This window comes from Uloborus diversus, chromosome 4 (genome assembly GCF_026930045.1).
Source record: "Uloborus diversus isolate 005 chromosome 4, Udiv.v.3.1, whole genome shotgun sequence".
Lineage (NCBI taxonomy): Eukaryota > Metazoa > Arthropoda > Arachnida > Araneae > Uloboridae > Uloborus > Uloborus diversus.
In genome coordinates, this window is record NC_072734.1 from 50,109,077 (window position 1) to 50,136,757 (window position 27,681).

General features: G+C 36.3%; 1 protein-coding gene across 1 annotated transcript in view; it reads right to left on the reverse strand.

Moving 5' to 3' along the window:
* Positions 1–656: 656 nt before the first annotated feature.
* LOC129221433 (glutamate receptor ionotropic, NMDA 2C-like) overlaps positions 657–27,681 on the reverse strand; it is a 206,289-nt gene continuing 179,264 nt past the window's right edge. Inside the window, exons 16-18 of the mRNA XM_054855919.1 lie at positions 19,917–20,152; positions 15,376–15,548; positions 657–951 (exon numbers count right to left, since the gene is read on the reverse strand). Of these exons, the coding sequence (XP_054711894.1) occupies positions 780–951; positions 15,376–15,548; positions 19,917–20,152 (581 nt within the window). The 3' untranslated portion in view covers positions 657–779. The remainder of the gene's footprint in view (positions 952–15,375; positions 15,549–19,916; positions 20,153–27,681) is intronic.

Consider the following 27,681-nt stretch of genomic DNA (forward strand, 5'->3'; position numbering starts at 1 on the left):
TATGCGCAGAATATTATTCTACAATGTTATAGTTTGTCCGTGGCGAGATATCGCCAAGCTTTTGGTGTCCAAGTCTTGTCACCATCTAACCAAGATATATCGGCAAGTGGCAAAAAATTTATTTTTCGAATCTGGTTTCAATTTGGCGCTATTGGCGATATTTAGAGAGTTAACCATTAAAAAATTTATCTCTGTAAAACGCGTTTTTGCTTCAGTTCGCGACGAACTAGGAGTGAAAATGTTTAAAGTGTTTCAATGCCTACTGTTATCATTAAATTGGCGATTAAGAAAGTCATGTGATAAGCACATCAGCTCATTTATTGTAGGAATGAGTAGTTCTGTGTTTTCCCTAAATGTAGAAATACGAAAATCTGAAAAATAAACTTGCAGAAGCAATTTTAAAAAAAACCTCTTTTACGTAGAAATGAGAATGGTGTCAATGCAAAACGTTTTAATTAAAAGTAAATTAACCAAATTTTCCCATAAAAGCAAACCTGTCTCTAAAAACTACAAAAGCTTCATCCTTCTTGACTGAAATTTTAAACCATTTTAAGAAAAACGATCTCTTAATTTTTTAATTGTTTCAAACGAAGGTGAAAGTTGCAATAGGGCAATAATTATCGAGACAATAAATAAACAAACTTGAGATTAAATAACTTAATTTATTCATAAATATTGTTATAATTTAATATATACACATGCATGCCATAACAAGTGAGAAGAAAGTATATATATATTCATTCACGCCATGCTCATAAATGGATACAAGTTAAATGAGATCATAACACAGTCTCAATTTCTGCGATCTCCGTATAGGATGGCTGCCAGTGCGTCAGACTATCTTGCGCTATCATTGGCAAAGCATTCTTGATAGGCTCGTTAGTCACAAAATGATTTTTTGTAAGATCTCTTGTTTGATTAACAGCTGCTGCTGAGCTGGGAGGATTCACTCTGTAATAATAAAAAGATATAAAAGTACATAAATGTTTATCTCGTACAATGACATTTTTTCCAATGCTAAAGATTGGGGAGGGCTGTCCATAAATGATGTCAAACTTCATCAACCGCTTCCCCTTTTGCCACCAAGTGTCACACTTCATCATACCCCCATTTGTCACAAACTGTCACATTTCATCATATCACTCCCCCCTTTGTTATAAAGTGTCACACTTCAGTATACTCTCTCCCCCCTTGTCGTAGGTCATGCTATTTTTCATCAACATTTTTTTATAAACATGCGTTAAGTCACACTTTTTTTTTAATCTTTTAAGCCCTCCTCCCTCCTTTGTCAGAAATTGTCACACTTCATCATACCACCGTTGTCACATGTCAAACTATTTAGCATAAACATACTCTTGTAAAAAATGCGTGATGTCACATTTATTGTTCACCCCTCCCTCCCCCTAGTCACGATTTCATGACCATCCCCTTCTCCCTATTCCTTCAAAGCGTGACATCATTTGTAGACATCCTCTACAGAAAAATTGATTACAAGGGAGACAGGTCCAGTGAATACAGTGTTAAATTGTTACAGATGCTTAAATTTTCGAGTGCGTATGTGCCCAGAACTTAGTCTTATTTTAAGATTTTATTTTTTGTTTGAGTGTAATTTGTGACAAATCTTTTTAGTGCACAAAAATTAACTTTTATGTTTTTTTATTTTTTATTTATTTTTTTTTAAACTTTTGCGTAGGATGCTTAAGTGGTTATACCATATTAAGCACTGTAAAATTGAATAAACACCTTTCTGCAGGAAGTTAAAATAAGACATAACAACGTTTAATTGCACAAAATTTACAGATTATTGCATACATCTGACAATGTCTTTTCATCCATAACCTTTTATTTTGCGGGAAAAAGGGGTTCCTTGTATTGTCAAAAACACGTACATGCAGTTATCTGCAGTTTTTGTGCAATTAAACATTGTTATTTCTTGTTTTTGTACTACTGTGTTCCTTGAATAGGAAGCATGGTTTTACTTAATAAAAGTTACGCATGCTCAAAGATGTTTGAAGTCAAAACTTCTATAGGCGCATTGAGCTTTAAGGAGGTGGAGAAAAAACCATCCATTTCGCGACACTATCACCTCACCTCACCGACATTTAGAATACAGCGCATGCACGGTTTCTCTCCCCTCCTTTACGTGCGTTGTTTTCATTGGCACTACGAACCTCAATAGCGCAATCGGCAGCGCGGTTGTCTTAAGATCCGAGCAAGCTGACGATCGGAGTTCAATCTTCACATGGGGCATTGCATTTCTTATTCAAAAATAAATAAATAAATAAATAAATAAATAAAATAAAATATATTGTTAAATAAAAACAAAAAACCCGACTGCGTAAAAACCAAAAGAAAAAATATATATAAGCCCTACAATTGTATTAAGTACTACTGAATAACTACACCATTGAAATAGTTTTATAATCGATACACACATAAGACAAATCATAAATTCAAGAGCAGAATAGGAGGATCAACAGTCGGGGCCCATTCCGTTTTAAATCAAGGAACCCCGTAAAATTTGAATGGGCCCCGACTGTTGATTTTCCTATTCTGCTTTTGAACTCAAGATTTGTCTTATGTGTGTATCGATTATAAAACTATTTCAATGGTGTAGTCAGTAGTACTTAATAAAATTCTAAACTACTGGGCTTATTTTTTTTTTCCTTTTTTTTTTTTTTTTTTGGTTTTTATGCAGTCGGGTTTTTTTTATTTAATAATGATTTTTATTTTATACTTCTTAGTTAATATTCATTGACTTAGTTATTATGATTTTAAGACGGTAAATTTCGAAACCTTGTCATTTCGATTAAAGTGAAAAAACCAACGTAAATAAAGCACAAATTTTGAAGAAAATACAGCACATAGCTATTTCAAGGCTACAATGGAGCCTCTTCATTAGTGCAAAAAACTCACCAACACAACCGAAAGTCGCGAGAGAACACTCAATTTCATTGAGAGTTTATATCATGAGGTTTATTAAGTAACTTGTAGTGGTCTAAACTAAAAATCATATTTACTCGGCTTAAAGCTACATGTGCTTGACCTTTAACAAAAATGCGCGAACTTAAGTCAACCACATCACAGCTAAAACAGCATGATACCGCGAGATCGGAAACGTCGTCAGTCAAATCTTGCTCTCAAAACTAAAAAAGCCCATCAAGAAAGTACACGTCGCGAAACTCAGTCCCTTGAATGAAGGCAAAAACAAATGCAAAATGTTAAAGATTAAAATCGATTTTGTAGGCTTAGTAAACAAAAAATTCAGGCATTGAAAACGCTACCTGCATTTGTCGCTCGCTGTGCCGCTAGCAGGAAGCATGCGACACGATCCTGAAATGACAAAATGGTGACTGATTGTTGATATGGTGAATTTTGATTACTGTCATGTGTTTAGTTACACTCCCAAGGTTAATACAAATCAATTGAGGTAAGAATTATCGAAATTGACTAGGCGTTTAGCCTTTACAACGCCACATAGGAACAAAAATACACGCATACATACAAAGACTGATAAACACTTTACCCTCATTTGCGTCGCGCACGCGCAGTGGGGTAAAAAGGTTTAAGATTATATAATATTTTTGAAGTGAAAACTTCTTTAGGCGTGTTTTTTTTTTTTTTTTTTTTTTTAGATGAGAAAAAACAATGTTTCTGATAACGATAAGACATGTCTTTACCGTCGCCACTCTGGAAATGGACAGTTAATTGCAATGGTTGTGGTTTATATTTCACCAGATACGTCTTTAATCGCAATACGAGAATTTCTGTGTGAAATTTTATTTATTTATTCTAAATATTCTTTTGCATTACTTCAAGATAAAATTGGGAAGTTCTTTGATGATTTTCCAATGATTTTGAGTGGGGATTTCAACATCAACTTTGCAGATTATAACAATCTACCAATAATTGGATTTTTGAATAGATAATTTAATTTAACGATGTCCAATAATCGCAATCTTAGCACAACGAGATATAAAACCACAATTGATACATTGTTTGCAAAATATTTAAATAGATTCGAATCAAAGTTTTTTATTTTCTATTTTATTTACCATAATTTAGTATCATATTTGGAATATAATGAGGATGATGATAAGCCCTTAAAAAATCATGAAATTTTGTATGTAACCTCAGACACGATGACAATGCAATATTCTATAACGAAATTCATTAATTAACCATTAATTATTAGTTTAGAGGCCAAAAAAAATGTTCGCTTAAATTAAAATTAAATATCCATAAAACCCCCTGATTTTTCTTTATCGCATGAAAAAAAATATCGATGGGATTTTGATGCACGCGTTTCAAAATTTCACACACTAGGGGCTTATTCATTTATTGTCGTAATTGAGGTGAAAATGAGTGGAAACGCAATGAGTTTCTATGGAAACAACAAAAAAAAGATAAAATGTTTTTATTTCGTTCGGAAATGTAAAAGCATAATGATAAGCTCCAAATTTTGTTGCAAACAAAATAAATGAATTAGTTTTTGAGTAAGAATATAGATCAAATATAGTTTCGATTTAAAAATTATTGCAGTGAATAAATTGTTATTTTTAAAAACCGAGTCGAAATAATTAAGAGGCAAACGCGCACATCTATAGCAGAGAATCTACCATCCCTGAAAGGTAATATAGACGCGTCCATTTCCGCCTGTAAACCGGATATTAGCCTTTCCATACAATCAATGGTCAGACGGTAGAACTGCAACTTTTTAGTAGATATATATTTATATTTCTGCTTAACACATCTCTGGTATATTTTTGTAATCAGCTATGTGTTTCCAGTTCATTCACAAAGAAATAAACGTATGATATTTTATATATTTCCGCATAAAAATATTCCACTTGCATTGCGCAATTATGTTATACATAGAAATTTAAATAACGCTAAATGCTGCTTAGGGTTACAATGTTATTTATGGTTCAGTTATTGTCTATGTTTATTTTATCGAAATTTTTGCTAACTCCATTGTCAATTTTACCGTCTCACTGATCGAAGTATGTAAAATCAAATAGAACATTTCAAACGCACAGTATTTAAAACTATAAAATAATCAATGAAATGAAAAAGTTTTAAAGTATCATATTTTTAAAATGAACTAAAAAGTATAAAATAATTTCTCTAAGCTTCAGATAGATTTAAAGCCTATTACAATTTTAGAATTTCTTACAGATTGTGTGGAAAATTTGTGATAATTATGAGTTTTTAATAGATATCAAAATATTTGTGAGCTTTAAAAGGAAAAACATGGGGCAATGTACATATATAACTATGAGTGTAAAGAAAGGTAATCAATGAAAAAAACTTAAACCTTAGTTTATACTGCATGCAGAACGATAAAACTGTTTATATATGCATCAATTGTCTGTTCGATTATCCCATATTTTTACTTCCTTTTACAAAAAAGGAAGTATTGTATTCGCGAAAAAAATTTCACTCAAAAATCAACCTTAATTTCCATTTTACTCACCTCCGAATGAATGTTGAGGTTTTTTTTTCGTAAGAACGTATAGATACGCGAAATATCCATTTTGAATATTCCCGAGATAGTTACAACGAGTTTTCTTGTGACGTCTGTATGTACGTATGTCTGTATGTGCGTATGTGCGTATGTACGGATGTGCGTATGTACGGATGTTAGTATTAGGGTTTCCTATCCCGCAATCCCGAACCCGAATCCCGCGGGATCCCGCATGATATTTAGCGGGATTGATCCTGCAGGATTAAGAGCAAAATCCCGCGGTATTTCCAATCCCGCAAAGCTTTTCCATGCAAACGTTTCCCAAATTTTTCCGTCCATAAAACGAATATTTTACAAGTATCATCTAAAGTTTTAATCACCGTCCTGTATATCTGCAAGAAGAGCAAGAAAAACTGTCTTATATGATGAACGGAAAATTTACAAATCATGAAAACAATAAAAATAGAGTATATATCATTTTGAGAATGAATTAGTATTCCCATTAGAGGTTTCAGTGGTCATATGCTCAGCAATTGCAAAAATGCTTAAAAATTTATAAGCCTTTTGAAAAACCATTACTACATATTGAAACCTAGAAAATTGGTCCTTAGAAGAAATTGAAAAAAAAGTATTACTAAGTGCAAAATCCGCTGGAGTAGCTTGAATGCAATGTTGGAACGCTTTCATAAACTTAAGGAACGCGCTCGAAACCTTTAATTTACTAAAAGTGCACAGAAAATTTTTCTGAAGAAGAAAGCAGTGAAAAAAACCTGACATTATTTTTTATTTATGCTCTCTGACCTGTAGAAAGGGCCAGTTGATGTCTTTGTCACCGTGGAACTAATAATACAAATGTGGGTGGTACCTTTTGAAAATTATGATCGATGAATTAGCTGAACACGGCTCTATAAAAATAATTCGGCACGACTCTAAAAGAGGTGACAAATGAATCACTAGATGACTGGAATGGCAATGCAGTACGTTAAGCTGCTCAAGTTTTTTAATGTCTCTTTAAAGTGAGGGGTAAAATTTGCGAAATTATTTAAAATCTTTTACTGTGACAGCGACCCAATCAGCGTTCCGCCCCTGTTGTAACGGATCAAACGTATTGATGCAATGACCAACGTTGGCGAAGCAACAAGACAAGTTAAATTGGGTAGAGCAATACACAAATCAAACAGACACCATTTTTGTACGAAATTCATGAGCAAAAACCCCTAACCTGAGCCATAAAAGAAAACAAAAATCTATTTTATAAGATGGTGAAGTTTATGGGGATCTTTTGCCGAATGTTTAAAATTATTTAATTTCAGTAAAACTAACTGCAATGGAGCCACATCACGAATTTTTATCAAGCCCCGTTTTTTGCGCAAAAATCTTTTCCCATTCCATACGAGAGATGCTTTGATAAGACACATTGGTCTTTTATAAAGTATACTTTTGCGTACCAAACGATAGTCACTATTTGAGATGTGACTTTGTAGTACTCTACAATTGGTGTATAGAATTAAAGATAACGACTAATTCATGTAACCAAAGTAGTCAGTCCTTCCTAAAAAGCACAACTTTTGACATAAAAATTTAACTTTTTGCAGAATAAAGTCAATCCTGCAGGATCCCGGGATCCCGCGGGATTGAGATTGGTGCGGGATTGGAAATCCTAGTGCGTATGTGCGTATGTATGTCGCATAACTCAAAAACGGTATGTCCTAGAAAGTTGAAATTTGGTATATAGACTCCTAGTGGGATCTAGTTGTGCACCTCCCGTTTTGGTTGCATTCGGGTGTATCTAAAGGGGTCTTTTGCCCCTTTTTGGGGGGAAATCATTGTTAATTTCGATGTAAACTCAAGTGGTGTTATAATTTGGCGGACACATGGCGATATATCGCCAGTCTTTTGGTCACCAAGTTTTGTCGCCAACATGGCGACTAATTTGGCATTTTTTTTTTTTAAATCTTATTTCAATTTGGCCACTATTGGTGATATTTAAAGAGTAAACGATTGAATCACATTAAAATTGACAGTAATGGGGAAATTACATTAGTTTCTTTTAAAGCTCACAAGTATTTTGATAGCTATTGAAAACTCATAATTACAAATTTTCCAGACAATCTGTAAGAAATTCTAAACTTGTATAGGGCTTTAAATCTGCATGAAGCTTAGCAAAAATATTTTACGCTTTTTAGTTCATTTTATAAACATGATACATTAAAACTTTTTTATTTAACTTATTTTGATTTCAAACTGAATTTTTTATATATTTTAAAATCACTTTAGAAACTTTCGTTATTGACTGATTTATACTTTTAAATGTAATTTAACTATGTTTCAAAAAATTAAAAACAAGAAAATTTCAAATACTATGTTAACAAAAGGTTTTCATATCGTCATGCGAAACCAGCTTAATACAACTGCATTTGATTCAAATCAAACTAAAAGTAGATTGCCTAGTTTTACATATAAATGCATAAAAACAGGGCAAACAAATCGGCATTTGGCTTTTGCCAAATGTCTTTTCATCCATAGGGTCTGTTTTTTTTTTCCAAAATAAACCCCGAATATTCTGGCATGCCTCAAAATTTGAATTTTCCGGCATGTTGGGTCGGGAAACGACATGTCGGATAACGAGGGGCAATACAGTAAATTGATTACGTGGAAAGTTCAGTATGTTTATTATTTTTATGCAGGGAAAACTGAAAAACACAAAGAATTTATTTTCATATATTTCCTATATTTGTATCAGTTTTTATTTTATCAACGAACCGAAATGGACTATACAAAAATCTATATGATTTGTTCTCGGATTGCTGATAAACGTAAAAACTGTAGCTGATATTTTGAATTTACAAAACATAAAACTTTGATTTTGAAACTACAATTAATTTTAAATGAAAATTAAACACACAACACACCAAATTGATTTTTTGGTTTTAAGTTTTCACTTCTGTCGGCAGTCTCATGACTGCTTATTTTTTTTTTTTTTTTTCGTATGAAGGTATTGAAATTATTAATTGATAGAAAAATATTAACAGCGGTGCATAAAATGTTCTTTATATGTATAACACTGAAATTTTTTTTTAAAATAATGCAATGTGTGTGTTTCAACTGTATCTGGCATCCGCTGTTGTATAGCTTTTCATCTAATATTTCGTAGTTTATTAAATATTAATACAATATTTACTTTATGTACTTAATGTTATAACTTTTAATCTTATAAACTTGGTCCTAGTCAGTTGAAATTTGCTTGTAAAAGCTTATAAAAATCATATATGAAGCAATTAAAAGGAATTTATAACAAATTACGAGTTTTGCAGTCAAAGACAATTTTTATCAATTCAGGCCGCAGATTTAATTTTAGGAACTTGTAATTTGCTTTTAAACTCATGACTTATACATTATTAATACACTAGAGAAAAATTAATTTCAATTTGTCAATGTTTTTAGAAAAATTACTCAAGAGCTACAAATTGTAATAAAACAGTAGCTTTGCAATTCAAATAAAAAAAGACCCTTGAAAAGGCCTCATTTCATTTGCAAATCAGGAAAAAATGCCATTACGTTTTTTCATATTTCTCCTTACACTGTTCAAAAAAAATGATAATAATAAGTCATTAAGATTAAAAGTTAAAAACTAACAAGATGAAACATCCATTTTTATGAGCCATTACGTTAATGGATTGTTGAAATTTATTTTAAAGAAGATTTTGATTTGACAAAAGCATTATGTTTTTTAACAAATAAAATGCTCGCAGTATGCACCAAATCTCCAAAAAACCCATTTTACTATTTAAAACATTAGTTATTACAATGGATAAAACGCAGATTTTAAATTAAGTCGAGATGATTAAATGCGCAGTTGAGAATGATTAATTAAATGATTTTAAAATTATGCTTGTTCTTTCAAATGGTGATAAAGATTTTCAAAAGATTAAATAAGATATTAAGTCAAATAACGAATAAATACCTTTGTGCTTGAAAATTAAATGAATGAATACCAATGTTTTCATACACAAAAATTAAATTACTGCAATTTTCGTGCAATAAAACGTTGGTAATTCTTTCATTTAGAAGATCAACACAAACTGATCAGTAACACGTATTATTCCTCAAAACCGAGTAAAACCAACCAGTCACACCGCATAAAAATTGTTGTTATTGTTATTCATTCTTGCTGCATGTATATATACACTGTGCAATAATCTATCACTTTTACGTCGGTGCAAGGGAAGAGCCAAAAAGTCGTGAAAGTGGAAGATAAGTGTATTTCTCAATAGGTTAACACGCGTATAACATTTTTTCTTTTGTATTTGTACACTATTCCTGGAATGTTTCTCGTTTATTCGTGATATATTTGCATATCCGGAGCCAATATGTGTCATAATATGAGGCAGTGAGAAGCAAAGAATTGTAAGTTCCGAAAATAAAAGTTTCAAATTTACCTGTGCAAATGGTAGGAGAACCTCGCCTTTGCGTTGGGGCAAGGGATAGTAGGGGAGACCGGGGCAGGTTTTCGCGCGGGGCACGTTTTCGATTTGATTTTAACTCGTTAGCGAGCCGGTAGAGCGAAGCACCGACCAGACTATTTGAAAGGCAGCGCCACTAGACGACAACTACGAGAGTTTCAGTTGGATGGCTGTTCACATCGCTGCGTAGCATCAGTTTCACTTGTTTTTATACAGGTAAGTAAATTTTGATGTCCTCATTTAAACTAAAAACAAACATATACGTCTTAAGTTAAGTTTTTGCCTATTGTAATATTTCGAAAGAGCACATTTAGGAGCTACCAGTGATGTGATAGTTTGTCTATAAAATTCTTTTTTTTTTTTTTGACCGTCTGCGTAAAGTTATAGGAAAAACATGGCGACGGGGCACGTTTTCGAACACCAAGCGGGGCATATTTTCGCATCGAAAACGTGCCCCGTCGCATCTAAAATATGCCCCGCCCCCTTCGATCGCTACTATTTATAGATGTTTATTATATTATTTACTCTTAAATGAAATAGTTAAATACACATGAAAAGGTAAACTTCTTATTTGACAACTTATATTTTGAAACAAAAAACAGACAAAAAATAAATCACAATCTCAATCATTAATGAGAGATACATGTTAAAACAAAATAGGCCTAAGTGTTTATAAAAATAGCATTAAACTGATATGTTCACAGAATGACTTTATTATTATGACTTGATACTGATCTGTGTCTTGGGTTTTCAGATTTGTCGTGGTACGACACTACAAAAAAAAAAGTCTGAAAGAGTTCTTGGGTTTGCACAAATAAAAGGCCTATGAAAATATGTCCTTTTCCCTTGAACCCAGATATCTTTACAGATGCCGACTACATGCCAGCCTATTTCACCGACAGACCTGCCCCAGTGCAGGCAGAAGTGTACAGGCCTATAACAGGGCAGCATGAAGAGGCTGATACTCAAGTTCTATCACAGCCAAACGTAGGTTGTCCCACCACAGAAGAAGTGAGATATCTGGAAAAAGCGGGCCAGAGAACACAGACGGCAAAGGAAGAAAGAAGAGAAAGTCGGCCATTTTGACCGACACTCCGGTCAAACAGCAGCTTAGACTAGAGCAGCCACAAGCTAAGCAGAGAAAACAAATGAAAAATGAGAATGAAAAGGAAGATAAGAAAAATGTAAAAAAGAGCTAAATTGTTAAGAGACAAATTGGAAAACCTAACAAGTTCGAAGAAAATGAAGAATCAAGTGATGAAGAGGAAGAAGACTGTTCTTGCATTTACTGCTTAGAACTGTACAGTAAATCTAAGGCTAAAGAGATACGGGTAAAGTGCACTCGTTGCAAAAGATGGGCCCACGAGTCTTGCATCAAAGGAAACGCTATGTTCTTTGTATGCATTAATTGTGAGTGACGATGACGTTTAGTGTTTTTAACAGTCCTACATGTATTAAAATTATTAAGTAGCCAAGTTGGTGATGAGTTTTTTTAAATGTATATTTACTGAAAATCAATAAATAAGCAACGTTGAAAATATTTTGTTTGATTTCCTAAATTATATTGATATAAGTGCATGTGAAAACTTGTCCCTGTCTATTAATAAGGTAAGCGAAAACTTGCCCCGGTCACGGGGCACATTTTCGCACGTGACATAATGACACTTAAAACTATTTTTCTGTAAAACAAAGCTTAATTAATTGATGTAAGTAATTCCACGTTGTAGCCAATGTTTCTCTGAATGGTGTCGTACAGTTTTTTCAAACTTAGGTAAATAAATAAAAAATATCAAAAATAAAAAAAAAGCGCGAAAACCTGCCCCAGTCTCCCCTACTAGGTACTACTACACTGGAATACAGCAGCATGATTTAGAAAAAAAAAATCAATGAAAGCCTACCGAGGATTTGAACTTCAAACGCGCTTAACTCGAAACTTTAAAAATTCTTACTTCACTTTACTTTTTTATTGTCACATATGAAGTATTAATTTTTTAATAAATGATCACTTAAGAAGAAATGATTTCTATGAGTTACAGGCATAACCGTATAATCACGCCTATAACGTGTAAAAATTATCTCATCAAAAACAACCCTGTTGTAAAAATTTCCCCGCCAAGAAAACCTTTAACTTTTCCGCACAAAAAAGAAGGCCTTCATCCTAAACCCCAAAATCCTCAGCCTTAAAAAGTTATGATATCTAGTTTGCCCGCCAAGTATCTGCCAAACTATCATCCTCCCTCTTCTCCTTTTTCATCACAGCTACTTCCATTAGAACCTCCTCCCACCTTCGACTCCTCAGAAATATGGATAGATCTTTTAAATTGTTTATCTTGTTTGGCGGGAAGCTTTTTGCTCACCAAGCAACCACTTTACTTTGAAAAGCTTCCCGCCAAACAAGATAAACAATTTAAATGATCTATCCATATTTCTGAGGAGTCGAAGGTATGAGGAGGTTCTAATGGAAGTAGCTGTGATGAAAAAGGAGAAGAGGGAGGATGATAAATTGGCAGATACTTGGCGGGCAAATTAGATATCATAACTTTTTAAGGCTGAGGATTTTGGGGTTTAGGATGAAGGCCTTCTTTTTTGTGCGGAAAAGTTAAAGGTTTTCTTGGCGGGGAAATTTTTACAACAGGGTTGTTTTTGATGAGATATCACATCTTTTTGCATTGATATTATTACTTTATCTGTATTTTTAGAATTGAGAACTTCAAGTCAGAAAATTTTCAGTTGAAACAACGCTGTTTTGTGTTTTTAAGGAACAATAATGGCTAGCCTAATTTTACGTCAAGTTATTTTCTGACTATTAAGATTCTAATGTTCATTTTGCGAGAATTGGGCATTTTAAACTTTATTGCAATCCTTGTATCCTCTCTGTTGCAAAGAAAACTTCTTGGATAATAAAATACTATACTTTAAATTATTGTTTTCGAGTATTTTACAACTTCGCAATAAATTCTATTACAGTTTCTTTATTTGACAGATTATTCAAAATTTTCATGAAGGTTTCTTTAAATGTTTTACAGCTTGAGGGCTATTTTAATCTAGCTTTTCACTTTTTGTTTAATTACATTTTTTCCTAAATCGTGGATTATTTTACGTTTTATGGGATAATTTTAATTGTTTGGTGATTTATCTTTTTCTTGATAGAAGTCTTTGTCTTGTTTAATACCTAGTTTTGTTTAAAAGTTCATTTAAAAAACGAAATAACGCATATCACAAAGCAAAAAAAAAAAAAAAAAAAAAAAACTAAGCCATTAAATATTTTAAATTTGAATGTGTTAGAAGATCTATACAACTTTGCTCGATGTCAAATCGCACATATCCCAAATTTGCCATAGCGAATGCGAATATTGCGCGCGGACTAAGCTCATTAAAAGTCTTGCTTAAATTAATTGCAAAATCTTTTTCAGCTAACAAATTACTGCAAAGCACGGATATCCACACACGTATTTCATATATTTTCAATTCATTATGTGTGTTGTTTGTGAAAAATCCATCAATTTAGAAAATAAGCAAACCAATAAAAAAGTGCTATTTTTCGCTTTCAATTAAAAAGTTATATGTGCCGTATTCATATGCGTACAGTTTCATATAGTTTGTCACGTAAAATATTGTAATGGTTTAACCCCAGTTTCGCGCCGACATTTAAAATTTCTTCCCTCCATAAATATATCAAAACTGAAAAACAGGGGGAAGGAAATTTCGTATCGGCAAAACTTTGGGGAGGGGGGGGGGGGGAGGGGGGAGGACAGCATTCCAATCTCATTCATTAATTTGTTTCTCTGCTTAAGTATAAACAAACAACATAGAATCTGAAAACAGAAAGCCCAATGAGCTAAGTCTGCGCGCATGCGCAGTCGCTGTGGCAAATTTGTGGTATACGCGATTTAACGTCTAGTTGCAACTGTTAAATATGTTTTAGTCTTGATTGAATTTCATTTCCTAAGACAACTTTGGAATAACTGTTAGATCTGTTCTAACCTTGCAATTGCAGTCCGAGATAAACCCTATGAGCTGAGAGTAAGTACATAAGAATTTAGGGAAAATTAGTGATTTTCAAACTTCAATTACTCCGGCCAATGATGTCCCTGGGGGTTGAATTTTTGTATATGTACTCAATGGCCCCCCAAGAATATGTATACAAAAAATCATTGCCGTAGCCCCCCGGGGGGCTGTGATAGAACCCCGGGAGGGTACAATTTGGGGGGTAAAATGAGGGGGAAGGGGAGGGGGGTCAAATGGCACGAAAGGCACATCAGTAGAGCACAAGGAATGTGTGTGCGAAATTTCAGCTTGATTCCTTTTTTCGTCTGGGCTGTAGCCCTGTCAAAGAAAGCGAAAACGTTTTTGAACAGCGATTTTATAACTTTAATACCTCCTCCCTCTGATGGTCCAGGGGATTGTATTTTGGTTTACGGCGTCAGGGGCCACTAGAGATTGAGTGTACTAAAAATCAACTCCGGGGGTCTTCATGGGGCTGAGATACAGAGGGGTGAAAAACCCAAAAAACGCCAACTTGTTCTGTCGTGTAATCTTGTTCTTGGTCGCTTTCATTTTCTTTCGTCTTTGGCGGTGGATTTGCTTCTGTTGGCTGCTGACGTTTGGTTTCCTTGGCGGGGCGGGACACTCCCGCGTACACTGGTTATTTTTTTAATACAAGAAAACTTATAAGAAAGTTGATAGTTCACGTTACGATACATAATGGTTAATTTTGTGCGAATGTCATATCATACCACACTTTAGGGTCCCCCGTATCTACCACTATTTGTGGTTTAACCAGTTGGATAGGGCCTTGAAGACAGCTCCGTTTTTCTATCCAGACCAGAAGTGAGCAATTTCTGGTCCAGCAACCCTAGAGGTTTTGATTCACCTGAATGACTTTGTGAACACGACATATTTAACGTGGCACAGTCAATATTAACGAACGCGGATGATCTTCGATCAACGGCATTCGGTTACGAGTTCAATGCCTTACAGATTAGTAAACCAAGTCTTTTTATGCGAATATATCCCAAATAAAAGGCAAAGTTTAAAATTCCGGGAATCAAGGGAGATATAAATGATTACAAATGTTTCACTTGTGAATATGGATTGAGAAATGCATAAAAATTTAATTGTAAATAAAAGCAAGTAGCCTATTCATTTGCATAAGATTATTTTGAAAAAAAAAAAGCTTTTAGAGCAAAATGAGTGAGGAAAAAAAAAAGGAATAAATAAAAAATATTGTCAGCATTGAACTGTAATATAAAATTGAATATTCACATTAATAACAGTTAAATTGCATACGTTTTTAAGTAGCCGAAATTTCTAAATTGGACGTTGAATATATGAAGATCGCAGTACAACTGAAAGACAGATAAAATATGAGAAGTACAAAAGAGATTATTGTACATTAGAGTAATAGTAAATGGAACTGAATGATATGCATGTGCACTCAAATACCTTAAATGCCGAATGTAATTTTCTAGTTTTCTGATTTTGATTCTCGCCATGTCAAGCTCGTGTTTGACTTTCCACAGCTGCGTGTCACAGACAGGGTCCTTGCAGCGGTGGTGCTTGATCAAGTCCTGAGCCTCATACACAGCACCACGGAAGCTCAAGGATTTGCCCATGCTCTGAAAAGGAATGTATTTTTTAAAAATGTTGAACTTTTACTATATTAACATTTTATTCTAAAAGGCAAGATAATTTCAATATTTTAAAAATATATCTCATATCTGAGGAGTCATTACTCATTTACGGAATCTTTTTTTTTATATCTCTGCTTTTAATATTTTCGTACATCACTTGGAAGATGATGGAAAAAGATTTTTTTTTACCGGAAGAGAAGATTAAAGATCTAAAAATTTTTGCGTAATTTAGTAGTAGTGTTGTTGACAGTTCAAACTGTACACTTTAAAAGAGCGTAACTGATCAGTAAGTTCCCTTATAATAAGATCCATAATACGGGCTTTATGTTTGAAATTTTCACACGCTGATCTCTATTCAACAGTTTCAGCACTCAAGTAGCCAAAGATAATGTTACCGTAGAAGTTATGATTTAAAAAGTCGAAAGATAAATTTTACCGCATTAAGTGAAAAAAAAAGCGATTATAAACGCAGTTAAATTAAAAATAATAATTCAAGCTAGCAAAATGCATTCAGGAACGGACTTCCGATTGTTATGTAAATTTTACGCTGGGAATAACTTCGGTTTAGTTTTCAGGATGTTTGAATAGTGATGCACCAATAACAAATTTTTGTTTACGAAAAAAAAAAAAAAAAAAAAAAGGACAATAGCAATAAGGTTTTGACGTACGTTTTTCAATATTTTAATTCTTATCCCATCAAGTTTATTCTCTATAGCGGTAACCGCACGGCTTTGCCCGTAGTTGGAAATTAAAAGGTCATTCTGTTCGCCTGTATATTTACAAATAATGGATGATGAATTTCTCGCCTATATGCTATGTTAATTTGCGCGTTCATGTTATGGTAATTTGCTCGTCCATGCTATGGTAATTGACTCGTCCATGTTATTGTTATTCGCTCGGTGTAGAGGAATTAAATCCACTAATGGCGGTGAAAATAAAATCGTAGAAAAATAACGAAATCGAATCTTTGAAAAATCGCTTCAAGGTGCACACCCCCATGCAACGAACTAGTTTTGTGCCAAATTTCATGAAAATTGGCTGAACGGTGTAGGCATTATGCGCATCACAGAGATTCAGACATCCAGACAGAAAGAGTTTCAGCTTTATTATTAGTAAACATTAGAACAATACATTCTAATTTCAGGTAAGTGGCACTAACATCGAAAACTAAGAATAGCGTCTATTAAAGAAAATCTCCCAGGGGTGCCGTGAGGGGGGTGGAAGGGTCCTGAGGGCCAAACCTCAGAACCTGTGTTTTTAAGACATATTGCCAATTTTAATGTGCCAGTTTATATCCATATAAGGGTTGTTTCTGATCAAGCCCTCACCCACAGCCATCTTAACACAAGACCTGCGCGCTCATTCAACATGGCCGCCCGTGAAGGCGGTTTGTTTACATCTCATAATAGCTCTACCGTGAATAAAAATTTAGATTTTTTTATAATCCATTAAAAAACACAGTTAATTTTTACGTGAAATATTCCGATACATCTTTAAATTAAAAATTTATATCGTTTGAGTTTTAATATCGACACAAATAGTTCTTAAATAGTAAACTAAATTAAAATTCATGCATGACACATTAAATATTATATTCGCAATAAATATATAGATAATGAATAAACATGAAAATTTTAATGGGTAAAAAGAAAATACACTTCAACTTCAAATCATAATGCAAAAGAAAGTACGAAATAAATTTTGCTTACTGTAAACTGTAAAATGATTAAGACAGACGGGGAAGACAAACGGGAAGTGCATATTTCTTATTCATAAACTAATAAATATTTTGCATTTTTCACACGAATGATTTAAAGTAGTATTGATTTCCTTTGATAAAAATACAGACAAATGAAAAAAAATAATAATAAGATGGAATAAAATAAACCAATATTTAGCCATATTTCTAACTGTTACAAACAAAAGAAACAGCATACATTTTTGAGAAAAAAATCACTCCAATACCCAATAATAATTACAAAACATCTGAACAATTGAAACAAACTAAACAATTGGTATAAAAGGACAATACTGATGCATATATTTCAGAGTAAAAAATATAATTAGATTTATCATGAGTTATCTGTGAGTTTTTTTTTTTTTTTTGGAGAAGTTATTCTACAGTATGTTATAAATCGTTTGCATAATATTTCTCAAAATCAAGAAAATGGTGTGAAAGCTAAGCTTGTAATGGTCATGTACCACATTTCTAATGCATGGCTCGCTAATAGTTGTTAAAAGCTTTAATTCATTTTCATTTGCTATGAATTTCTCCAAAAAAAAAAAAAAAAAAAACCACAACATTTTAAAATACATTTATATAAATAGAAGCTGGGTTTAAAAGAAAAAGTTGGTGTTTTTCAAAAGTCACGATTTCATGTATCTATTAAACTGCACTCCTCAGAGAATTCATATTAAAAAGCTCCTTGAAATTTTAGTTACAAAAAATAATCATTTACCAAAATGAAGACAAAAAGTTTCGTCATTAAAATCGAAAGTAATAAACGTGAATTACATGAAAAAAATATAAATAAAAATGTGTACCTTTCAATAATAGAGTATAGTACCTTACAGAAATAGAAACTGCTTTAAAAGTTAAAACAGTTGCTCTTTTTAATGAACCGCGATCTAATGTATTTATTAAACAGCACTCTTCAGCCAATTGATGTTAAAAAGTTCCTTGAAACAATAGTTACAAAAAATAATCATTACACAAATTGAGGGCAAAAAAGCTTCGTCATTAAAATCGAAAGTGATAAAAATATGTAGCATGAAAAACCATATATAAAAATTCGCCCCTTACAAGTAAAAAATCCTTAAAATATTATTTTACAAGTACAGTAAAACTCCTCTAATACGGACACTATCAAGACAAAAATTTTTGAGGGGTGTCCGCATGACAGAGGTTTAATAATACCTTTTAATTTTACCTTAGAATCGAAGAATTAAATACTGTCCACATAGGAGGGGTATCCGCTAGGAGGGATTTTACTGTATTTATTTTTATTATCAATTCTGCTTAAAAATAACCATTGGTAACCACACTTACCTTCTTAACATTTTTTAATCCAACAATAGTAGCTTCAAACATATTTGGAGATGTTAAACATTTGATACGTTAAATTTTCACCACCAAAGTATCCCAACGGCTTATAATGTAAACTTGACGAAACGTAACGATTTAGCACAGTCAAATACAAAGAACAAAAAAGAAAACATCATTTCAAGTCTCCATAAAGGCAGTTGATAACATATTCACACATTTGGAATAAATATTACTTTGCTATTTGATACTAAAGTTGTGAGATGAAATACAATTTTGCATCCGCAACGAGCAGCTACTTGAAGTCCACAACACTGTTTGAACTAAAGGGATTTCCCCGCTCAAAGCCTACTTGACGTCACGTGACACGATTGCGCAATACAGCGCGTAGGCCTGATATATAGAAGGCTGTGCCTCACCCCACAGAATGTGTGTTCTTGCTGCGCAAGAGACGTGCATGAAGTTGAATAAGCATACTCTTTCCATACTCAACTCCTCTCATAACTACAAAAGTTACACACTTAGAAACGTCGTGAAAAAAGTTTGAGATACACTGTAAAAAGAATTCAAAGACGTTCCCGGAAAATAATGGGCAGCTGATGTGTCTAAATTCTGCCAGTACCATATCTGACAAAAAAAAAAAAAAAACACGAAAAATTTTTGCTAGAAGTCTGTAACGTTTCTGAAAGTAACTTGGAATCTCTCTAAGGGCTCCAGAAATCTTTTCAAAAAAAAAAAAAAAAAAAAAAAAATCCAGTCATGATTTTGGAATAAATCAAGAACCTTCCTAGAAAACTTACATTTTTGTAGAAATAGCTTGACGGCCTCCTGTTTTATTAGGGAAGCTCCAAAAGCATTTTGGAAAATGTAACCAAAGCTAATGCAGAATTTTAAGCAAATATCTAACAACTTGCTTGCCTGCAATTCTAGCAAAGCTACAGTATCCAAAGACTGCACTTTGCCCTCATAAGGGGCTCAGTCAATCTGGAATGGCCGTAATTGAGTTGATGGCAAAAAAATAAATAAAAAGCCGAGTTTATTTTGAAACTTTTAGTTAAGTATTTTTTATACAATATTAAGAAGTCTGTATTCATGCAATCAGGAAGGGTGTAAGGGTTAAAATAATAAGATGTGATAATACTATCTTATCTTAAAATAATAAAAAAATAACTGTTTAAATTTGTGGTTTTTTTTTTCAATGATTTTTTCCTTATTAGTGCAAGTCTTTATAAGTATCCTATATAAGTTAGAAGAAACGAGAAAAGAAAACAGTGCTTTTTTATTTCCTCTGTTATCCGGAAATAACTTACCAAACTGATGAGAGTACAGCATCCACCGTCATCCTTCTTGGATAGATGCTTCCGAACGTAAAGAAAGTAGATGTGTTCGAGACCAAGAAGCATCAAGGTGAAAAGAACTCCACAACCAAGTAGCAAGAAGGCACTCATGAACTGGTTTATATCCAGAGGATTACTGGCATTTCGCTTCTGGTTTTGTGGCTTGCACACACCCTGTAGCCAAAAGCGTTGCAGTCGCTCTATATCACCTAAGAACAAAAAAAAAAAAGAACTTATGTGTGCATCACATGACTTCCTTTTACACCAATTTAATGTTATTTCCCCATCTATGGCAATTTTAATGCAATTAAATAGTTAACTGTCTTAATATCGCCATGGCCAAAATGAAACAAGATTAAAAAATAAAAAAACGCCAAACTTGTCGCCAAGTTGGAGACAAAACTTGACGACCAAAAGTTTGGCGATATATCGCCAAGTGTTTGCCAAATTATAACACCGCTTGAGTTTGCATTGAAATTAGCAATTATTTCCCCATCAAAAGGTGTAAAAGACCGCTTTTGGCACAACCGAATGCAACCAAAAAGGGAGGTGCACAACTAGACCCCACTAGGAGTCTACGTACCAAATTTCAACTTTCTAAGACATACTGTTTTTGAGTTATGCGAGATACATACGCACATACGCAAATACATATGTATATACGCACGTCATGAGAACATTCGTTGTAATTAACTCAGGGGTCGTCAAAATGGATATTTCGGGTGTCTATACGTTCTCAGGCACTTATCCACGTCTGGTCGGGTTGAAAAAAAAAAAAAAAACTCAACTTTCTTTCGGGGTTGAGCAAAATGGAAGTTAAGGACGGTTTTTGAGTGAAAATTTTTTCTCGATTACAATACTTCCTTTTTTGTAAAAGGAAGAAAAAGACACATTAGTCTGAGATCCCACTACGCATTTTTACCCCTCTGTTTTTATAACAAGAGGTTCTCAAACGTTTCGATTTGCGGCACTCTTTAAGTGGGCCGCAAATCGAATTGAAGAATTTACATTTTCTCACGACACCTTAGACTATCGCATTAATATTATACACATTGATACCATGTTCATTCACGGAGCCCCTCGCTTCTACCAACGGCACTCCAGCCTATCACTGTAGCATTATATGCATCGATACCATGTTCATTCGCGGAACCCCTCGCTTCTACCTACGGCACGCTATCCTATCGCTGTAGCATTATATACATCGATACCATGTTCCTTCGCGGAGCCCCTCGCTTCTACCTACGGCACCCTAGCCTATCGCTGTATCATTATATACATCGATACCATGTTCATTCGCGGAACCCCTCTATTCTACCTACAGCACCCTAGCCTATCGCTGTAACATTATATACATCGATACCATGCTCATTCGCGGAGCCCCTTGCTTCTACCTAAGGCACCTTATCCCATCGCTGTAACATTATATACAATCCATATCATGTTCATTCCCGGAGCCCCTCGCTTCTACCTACGGCACCCTAACCTACCGCTGTAACATTATATACATTGATACCATGTTCATTCGCGGAGCCCCTCGCTTCTACCTACATCACATTAGCCTATCGTTATAGCATTATATACATCGATACCATGTTCATTCGCGTAACCCCTCGCTTCTACCTACGGCACCCTAGCCTATCGCTGTAACATTATATTTATCGATACCATGTTCATAACCGGAACTCCTCGCTTCTACCTACGGCACCCTATCCTATTGCTGTAACATTTTATACATCGATACCATGTTCATAACCGGAACTCTTCGCTTCTACCTACGGCACCCTATCCTTTTGCTGTAACATTTTATACATCGATACCATGTTCATTCGCGGAGCTCCTGGCTTCTATCTACGGCACCCTATCCTACCGCTGTAACATTATATACATCGATACCATGTTCATTCGCGGAACCCCTCGCTTCTACCTACGGCACCCTAGCCTATCGCTGTAACATTATATACATCGATACCATGTTCATTTGTGGAGCACCTCGCTTCTACCTACGGCACCTTAGCCTATCGCTGTAGCATTATATACATCGAAACCATGTTCATTCGCGGAACCCCTCGCTTCTGCCTACGGCACCCTACCCTATCGCTGTAACGTTATATACATCGATACCATGTTCATTCGCGGAGCCTCTTGCTTCTACTTACGGCACCCTAGCCTATCGCTGTAACATTATATACATCGATACCATGTTCATTCGCGGAGCCCCTCGCTTCTACCTACGGCTCCCTAGCCTATCGTTGTTACATTATATACATCGATACCATGTTCATTCGCGGAGCCCCTCGCTTCTACCTACGGCACCCTAGCCTATCGCTGTAACATTATATACATCGATACCATGTTCTTTCGCGGAGCCCCTCGCTCCTACCTACGGCACCCTTGCCTATCGCAGTAGCATTATATACATCGATACCATGTTCTTTAGCGGAGCCCCTCGCTCCTACCTACGGCACCCTAGCCTATCGCTGTAGCATTATATACATCGATACCATGTTCATTCGCGGAACCTCCTTTGCTTCTATACGGTATTCTAGCCTATCGCTGTAACATTATATACATCGATACCATGTTCATTCGCGGAGCCCCTCGCTTCTACCTACGGCACCCTAGCCTATCGCTGTATCATTTTATACATCGATACCATGTTCATTCGCGGAGCTCCTCGCTTCTACCTACGACACCCTAGCCTATCGCTGTAGCATTATATACATCGATACCATGTTCATTCGCGGAACCCCTCGCTTCTACCTACGGCACCCTAGCCTATCGCTGTAACGTTATATACATCGATACCATGTTCATTCGTGGAGCCCCTCGCTTCTACCTACGGCACCTTAGCCTATCGCTGTAGCATTATATACATCGATACCATGTTCATTCGCGGGGCCCCTCGCTTCTACCTACGGCACCCTAGCCTATCGCTGTAGCATTATATAAATCGAAACCATGTTCATTCGCGGAACCCCTCGCTTCTGCCTACGGCACCCTAGCCTATCGCTGTAACGTTATATACATCGATACCATGTTCATTCGCGGAGCCCCTTGCTTCTACCTACGGCACCCTAGCCTATCGCTGTAACATTATATACATCGATACCATGATCATTCGCGGAGCCCCTCGCTTCTACCTACGGTACCCTAGCCTATCGCTGTAACATTATATACATCGATACCATGTTCGTTCGCGGAGCCCCTCGCTTCTACCTACGGCACCCTAGCCTATCGCTGTAACATTATATACATCGATACCATGTTCTTTCGCGGAGCCCCTCGCTCCTACCTACGGCACCCTAGCCTATCGCTGTAGCATTATATACATCGATACCATGTTCTTTAGCGGAGCCCCTCGCTCCTACCTACGGCACCCTAGCCTATCGCTGTAGCATTATATACATCGATACCATGTTCATTCGCGGAACCTCCTTTGCTTCTATACGGTATTCTAGCCTATCGCTGTAACATTATATACATCGATACCATGTTCATTCGCGGAGTCCCTCGCTTCTACCTACGACACCCTAGCCTATCGCTATAACATTATATACATCGATACCATGTTCTTTCGCGGAGCCCCTCGCTCCTATCTACGGCACCCTAGCCTATCGCTGTAGCATTATATACATCGAAACCATGTTCATTCGCGGAACCCCTCGCTTCTACCTACGGCACCCTAGCCTATCGCTGTAACATTATATACATCGATACCATGTTCATTTGTGGAGCACCTCGCTTCTACCTACGGCACCTTAGCCTATCGCTGTAGCATTATATACATCGAAACCATGTTCATTCGCGGAACCCCTCGCTTCTGCCCACGGCACCCTACCCTATCGCTGTAACGTTATATACATCGATACCATGTTCATTCGCGGAGCCCCTTGCTTCTACCTACGGCACCCTAGCCTATCGCTGTAACATTATATACATCGATACCATGTTCATTCGCGGAGCCCCTCGCTTCTACCTACGGCACCCTAGCCTATCGTTGTTACATTATATACATCGATACCATGTTCATTCGCGGAGCCCCTCGCTTCTACCTACGGCACCCTAGCCTATCGCTGTAACGTTATATACATCGATACCATGTTCATTCGCGGAGCCCCTTGCTTCTACCTACGGCACCCTAGCCTATCGCTGTAACATTATATACATCGATACCATGTTCAATCGCGGAGCCCCTCGCTTCTACCTACGGCACCCTAGCCTATCGCTGTAACATTATATACATCGATACCATGTTCGTTCGCGGAGCCCCTCGCTTCTACCTACGGCACCCTAGCCTATCGCTGTAACATTATATACATCGATACCATGTTCTTTTGCGGAGCCCCTCGCTCCTACCTACGGCACCCTAGCCTATCGCTGTAGCATTATATACATCGATACCATGTTCTTTAGCGGAGCCCCTCGCTCCTACCTACGGCACCCTAGCCTATCGCTGTAGCATTATATACATCGATACCATGTTCATTCGCGGAACCTCCTTTGCTTCTATACGGTATTCTAGCCTATCGCTGTAACATTATATACATCGATACCATGTTCATTCGCGGAGCCCCTCGCTTCTACCTACGGCACTCTAGCCTATCGCTGTAACATTATATACATCGATACCATGTTCTTTCGCGGAGCCCCTCGCTCCTATCTACGGCACCCTAGCCTATCGCTGTAGCATTATATACATCGATACCATGTTCTTTCGCGGAACCTCCCTTGCTTCTATACGGCACCCTAGCCTAACGCTGTATCTTTATATACATTGATACCATGTTCATTCGCGAGGCCCCTCGCTTCTACCTACGGTACCCTAGCCTATAGCTGTAGCATTATATACATCGAAACCATGTTCATTCGCGGAATCCCTCGCTTCTGCCTACGGCACCCTAGCCTATCGCTGTAGTATTATATACATCGAAACCATGTTCATTCGCGGAACCCCTCGCTTCTGCCTACGGCACCCTAGCCTATCGCTGTAACGTTATATACATCGATACCATGTTCATTCGTGGAGCCCCTCGCTTCTTCCTCCGGCACCCAAGCCAATCGCTGTAGCCTTATATACATCGATACCATGTTCATTCGCGGAACCCCTCGCTTCTACCTCCAACACCCTAGCCTATCGCTGTAACATCATATACATCGATACCATGTTCAATCGCGGAGCCCCTTGCTTCGACATACGGCACCTTATCCTATCGCCGTAACATTATATACAAACCATATCATGTTCATTCGCGGAGCTCCTCGCTTCTACTGTCTGACCACGATTGTACGGAAAGACAAACATCGGTTTTACAGCCGGAAATGGACGAATCTATTATTTTTTACCGATGTCAGCTTTTGCAGAAGCAAAGTCTCATTCAAATGAGCGGAATACGACACCAAATTTTTACTTTTCCCCCTTATTCACATAGAATCGTCTTATCTGGACGTTTGAAAATTCCGTGCAATCCGTGGTAGGACAGTACCTACGGCACCCTAATTTACCGCTGTAGCATTATATACATTGATACCATGTTCATTCGCGTAGCCCCTCGCTTCTTCCTACGGCACCCTAGCCTATCGCTGTAGCCTTATATACATCGATACCATGTTCATTCGCGGAACCCCTCGCTTCTACCTGCGGCACCCTAGCCTATCGCTGTAGCATTATATACATCGATACCATGTTCCTTCGCGGAGCCCCTCGCTTCTACCTACGATACCTTTATCGCTTTAATATTATATACATTGATACCATGTTCATTCGCGGAGCCCCTCGCTTCTACCTATGGCACCCAACCTATCGCTGTAACATTATATACATCGATACAATGTTCATTCGCGGAACTCCTCGCTTCTTCCTACGGCACCCTAGCCTATCGCTGTAACATTATATACATCGATACCATGTTCATTCGCGGAACCCCTCGCTTCTACCTACGGCACCCTAGCCTATCGCTGTAGCATTATATACATCCATACCATGTTCATTCGCGGAGCCCCTCGCTTCTACCTACGGCACCTTAGCCTATCGCTTTAATATTATATACATTGATACCATGTTCATTCGCGGAACCCCTCACTTCTACCTACGGCACCCTAGCCTATCGATGTAGCATTATATACATCGATACCATGTTCATTCGCGGAACCCCTCGCTTCTTCCTACTTCACCCTATCCTATCGCTGAAACATTTTATACATCGATACCATGTTAATTCGCGGAGCTCCTCACTTCTACCTACGGCACCCTATCCTATCGCTGTAACATTTTATACATCGATACCATGTTCATTCGCGGAGCTCCTCACTTCTACCTACGGCACCCTATCCTATCGCTGTAACATTTTATACATCGATACTATGTTCATTCGCGGAGCTCCTTGCTTCTACCTACGGCACCCTAGCCTATCGCTGTAGCATTATATGCATTAATACCATGTTCATTCGCGGAACCCCTCGCTTCTACCTACGGCATCCTAGCCTATCGCAGTAGCATTATATGCATCGATACCATGTTCATTCGCGGAACTCCTCGCTTCCACCTATGGCACCCCAGGGTGCGCGGATACGACTTTGGGATTCCCCTGCACTGTAAAAAAAGTGTGTAAGCTTACCAGTATCAATGAGTGTAACGATACAAGAATTCTTAAGCGCGTCTGTTTTAAAAATTAAAACTGTTAGAGGAATGTGTACTATTGTTTCAGTAGAATCTATAGCGCATGCAGAAAGATCGGAATCGGCGGAGAGCCAATAAACTTTTAATAGCGAAATTAAAATCATCCTTTATGGACGAGCGGTAAAAGCTCTTGCTTTGCAAACCGTCTGTGAGATTCGCGTGGTGATTTCGGACCCCACTCAGGTTATTTCATCTCTTTGTGCGATGAAAATGTTGCTTGTATGTTAAAATAAATAAATAATTGGTGTATATTGGTTGGGGCTGGAAACGTTTGAACTCAATAAATATTGAATAAACGAATATTTAAAAGAAAGAGCTGTAAAGAAGGGGTTTCTAGGGGAATTCGTTTTAATACTGTTATAACAAAATTTTAAGTATTCAAACTTTTTAATTTATTTTTGTACTTTCAAATTAAAACGCATGGAAAGAAACTATTACCTGATTATTTAATACTAGTGGTACCCGCATGGCTTTGCCCGTAATAAAAAATTAAAAGGTCTTTTTGTTCGTCTGTACATTTACGAATAATGTATGGTGAATTTTCTCGCCAATTGGCTTGTGCCCATGTTACGGTTCCACGTTATGATAATTTCGTAATTTACTCGTCCATCTTATGATATTTTTGTTCTTAAAATTAGATTAGAGAAAGAACCACATCGAATTTTCAAAAAATCGCTTCGAGGTGCACACCCCCATGCTAAAAACCAACTTTGTTCCAAATTTCATGAAAATCAGCAGAACGGTCTAGGCGCTATGCGCGTCACAGAGATCCTGACAGACAGAGATTCGTACAGAGGGAGATCCTGACAGACAGAGAGACTTTCAGCTTTATTATTAGTAAAGATATCTAGATAATTTAAGCAATCGAATAGTTAACTCGAAGTATAACTGTACTTACAATAAAAAATAATTACCCGTGCAAGAAAGTCAGACGAAAGCTTAATTTTTGCTAAAATGTAGCCTTTCAAGCATTTTCTCTGTAAGCATACAGAAAATTCTGGTGTAACCTTACGCAGAAATGGGTGATTCGTTACGCTAGTTTCATTACCATGGGGTAAC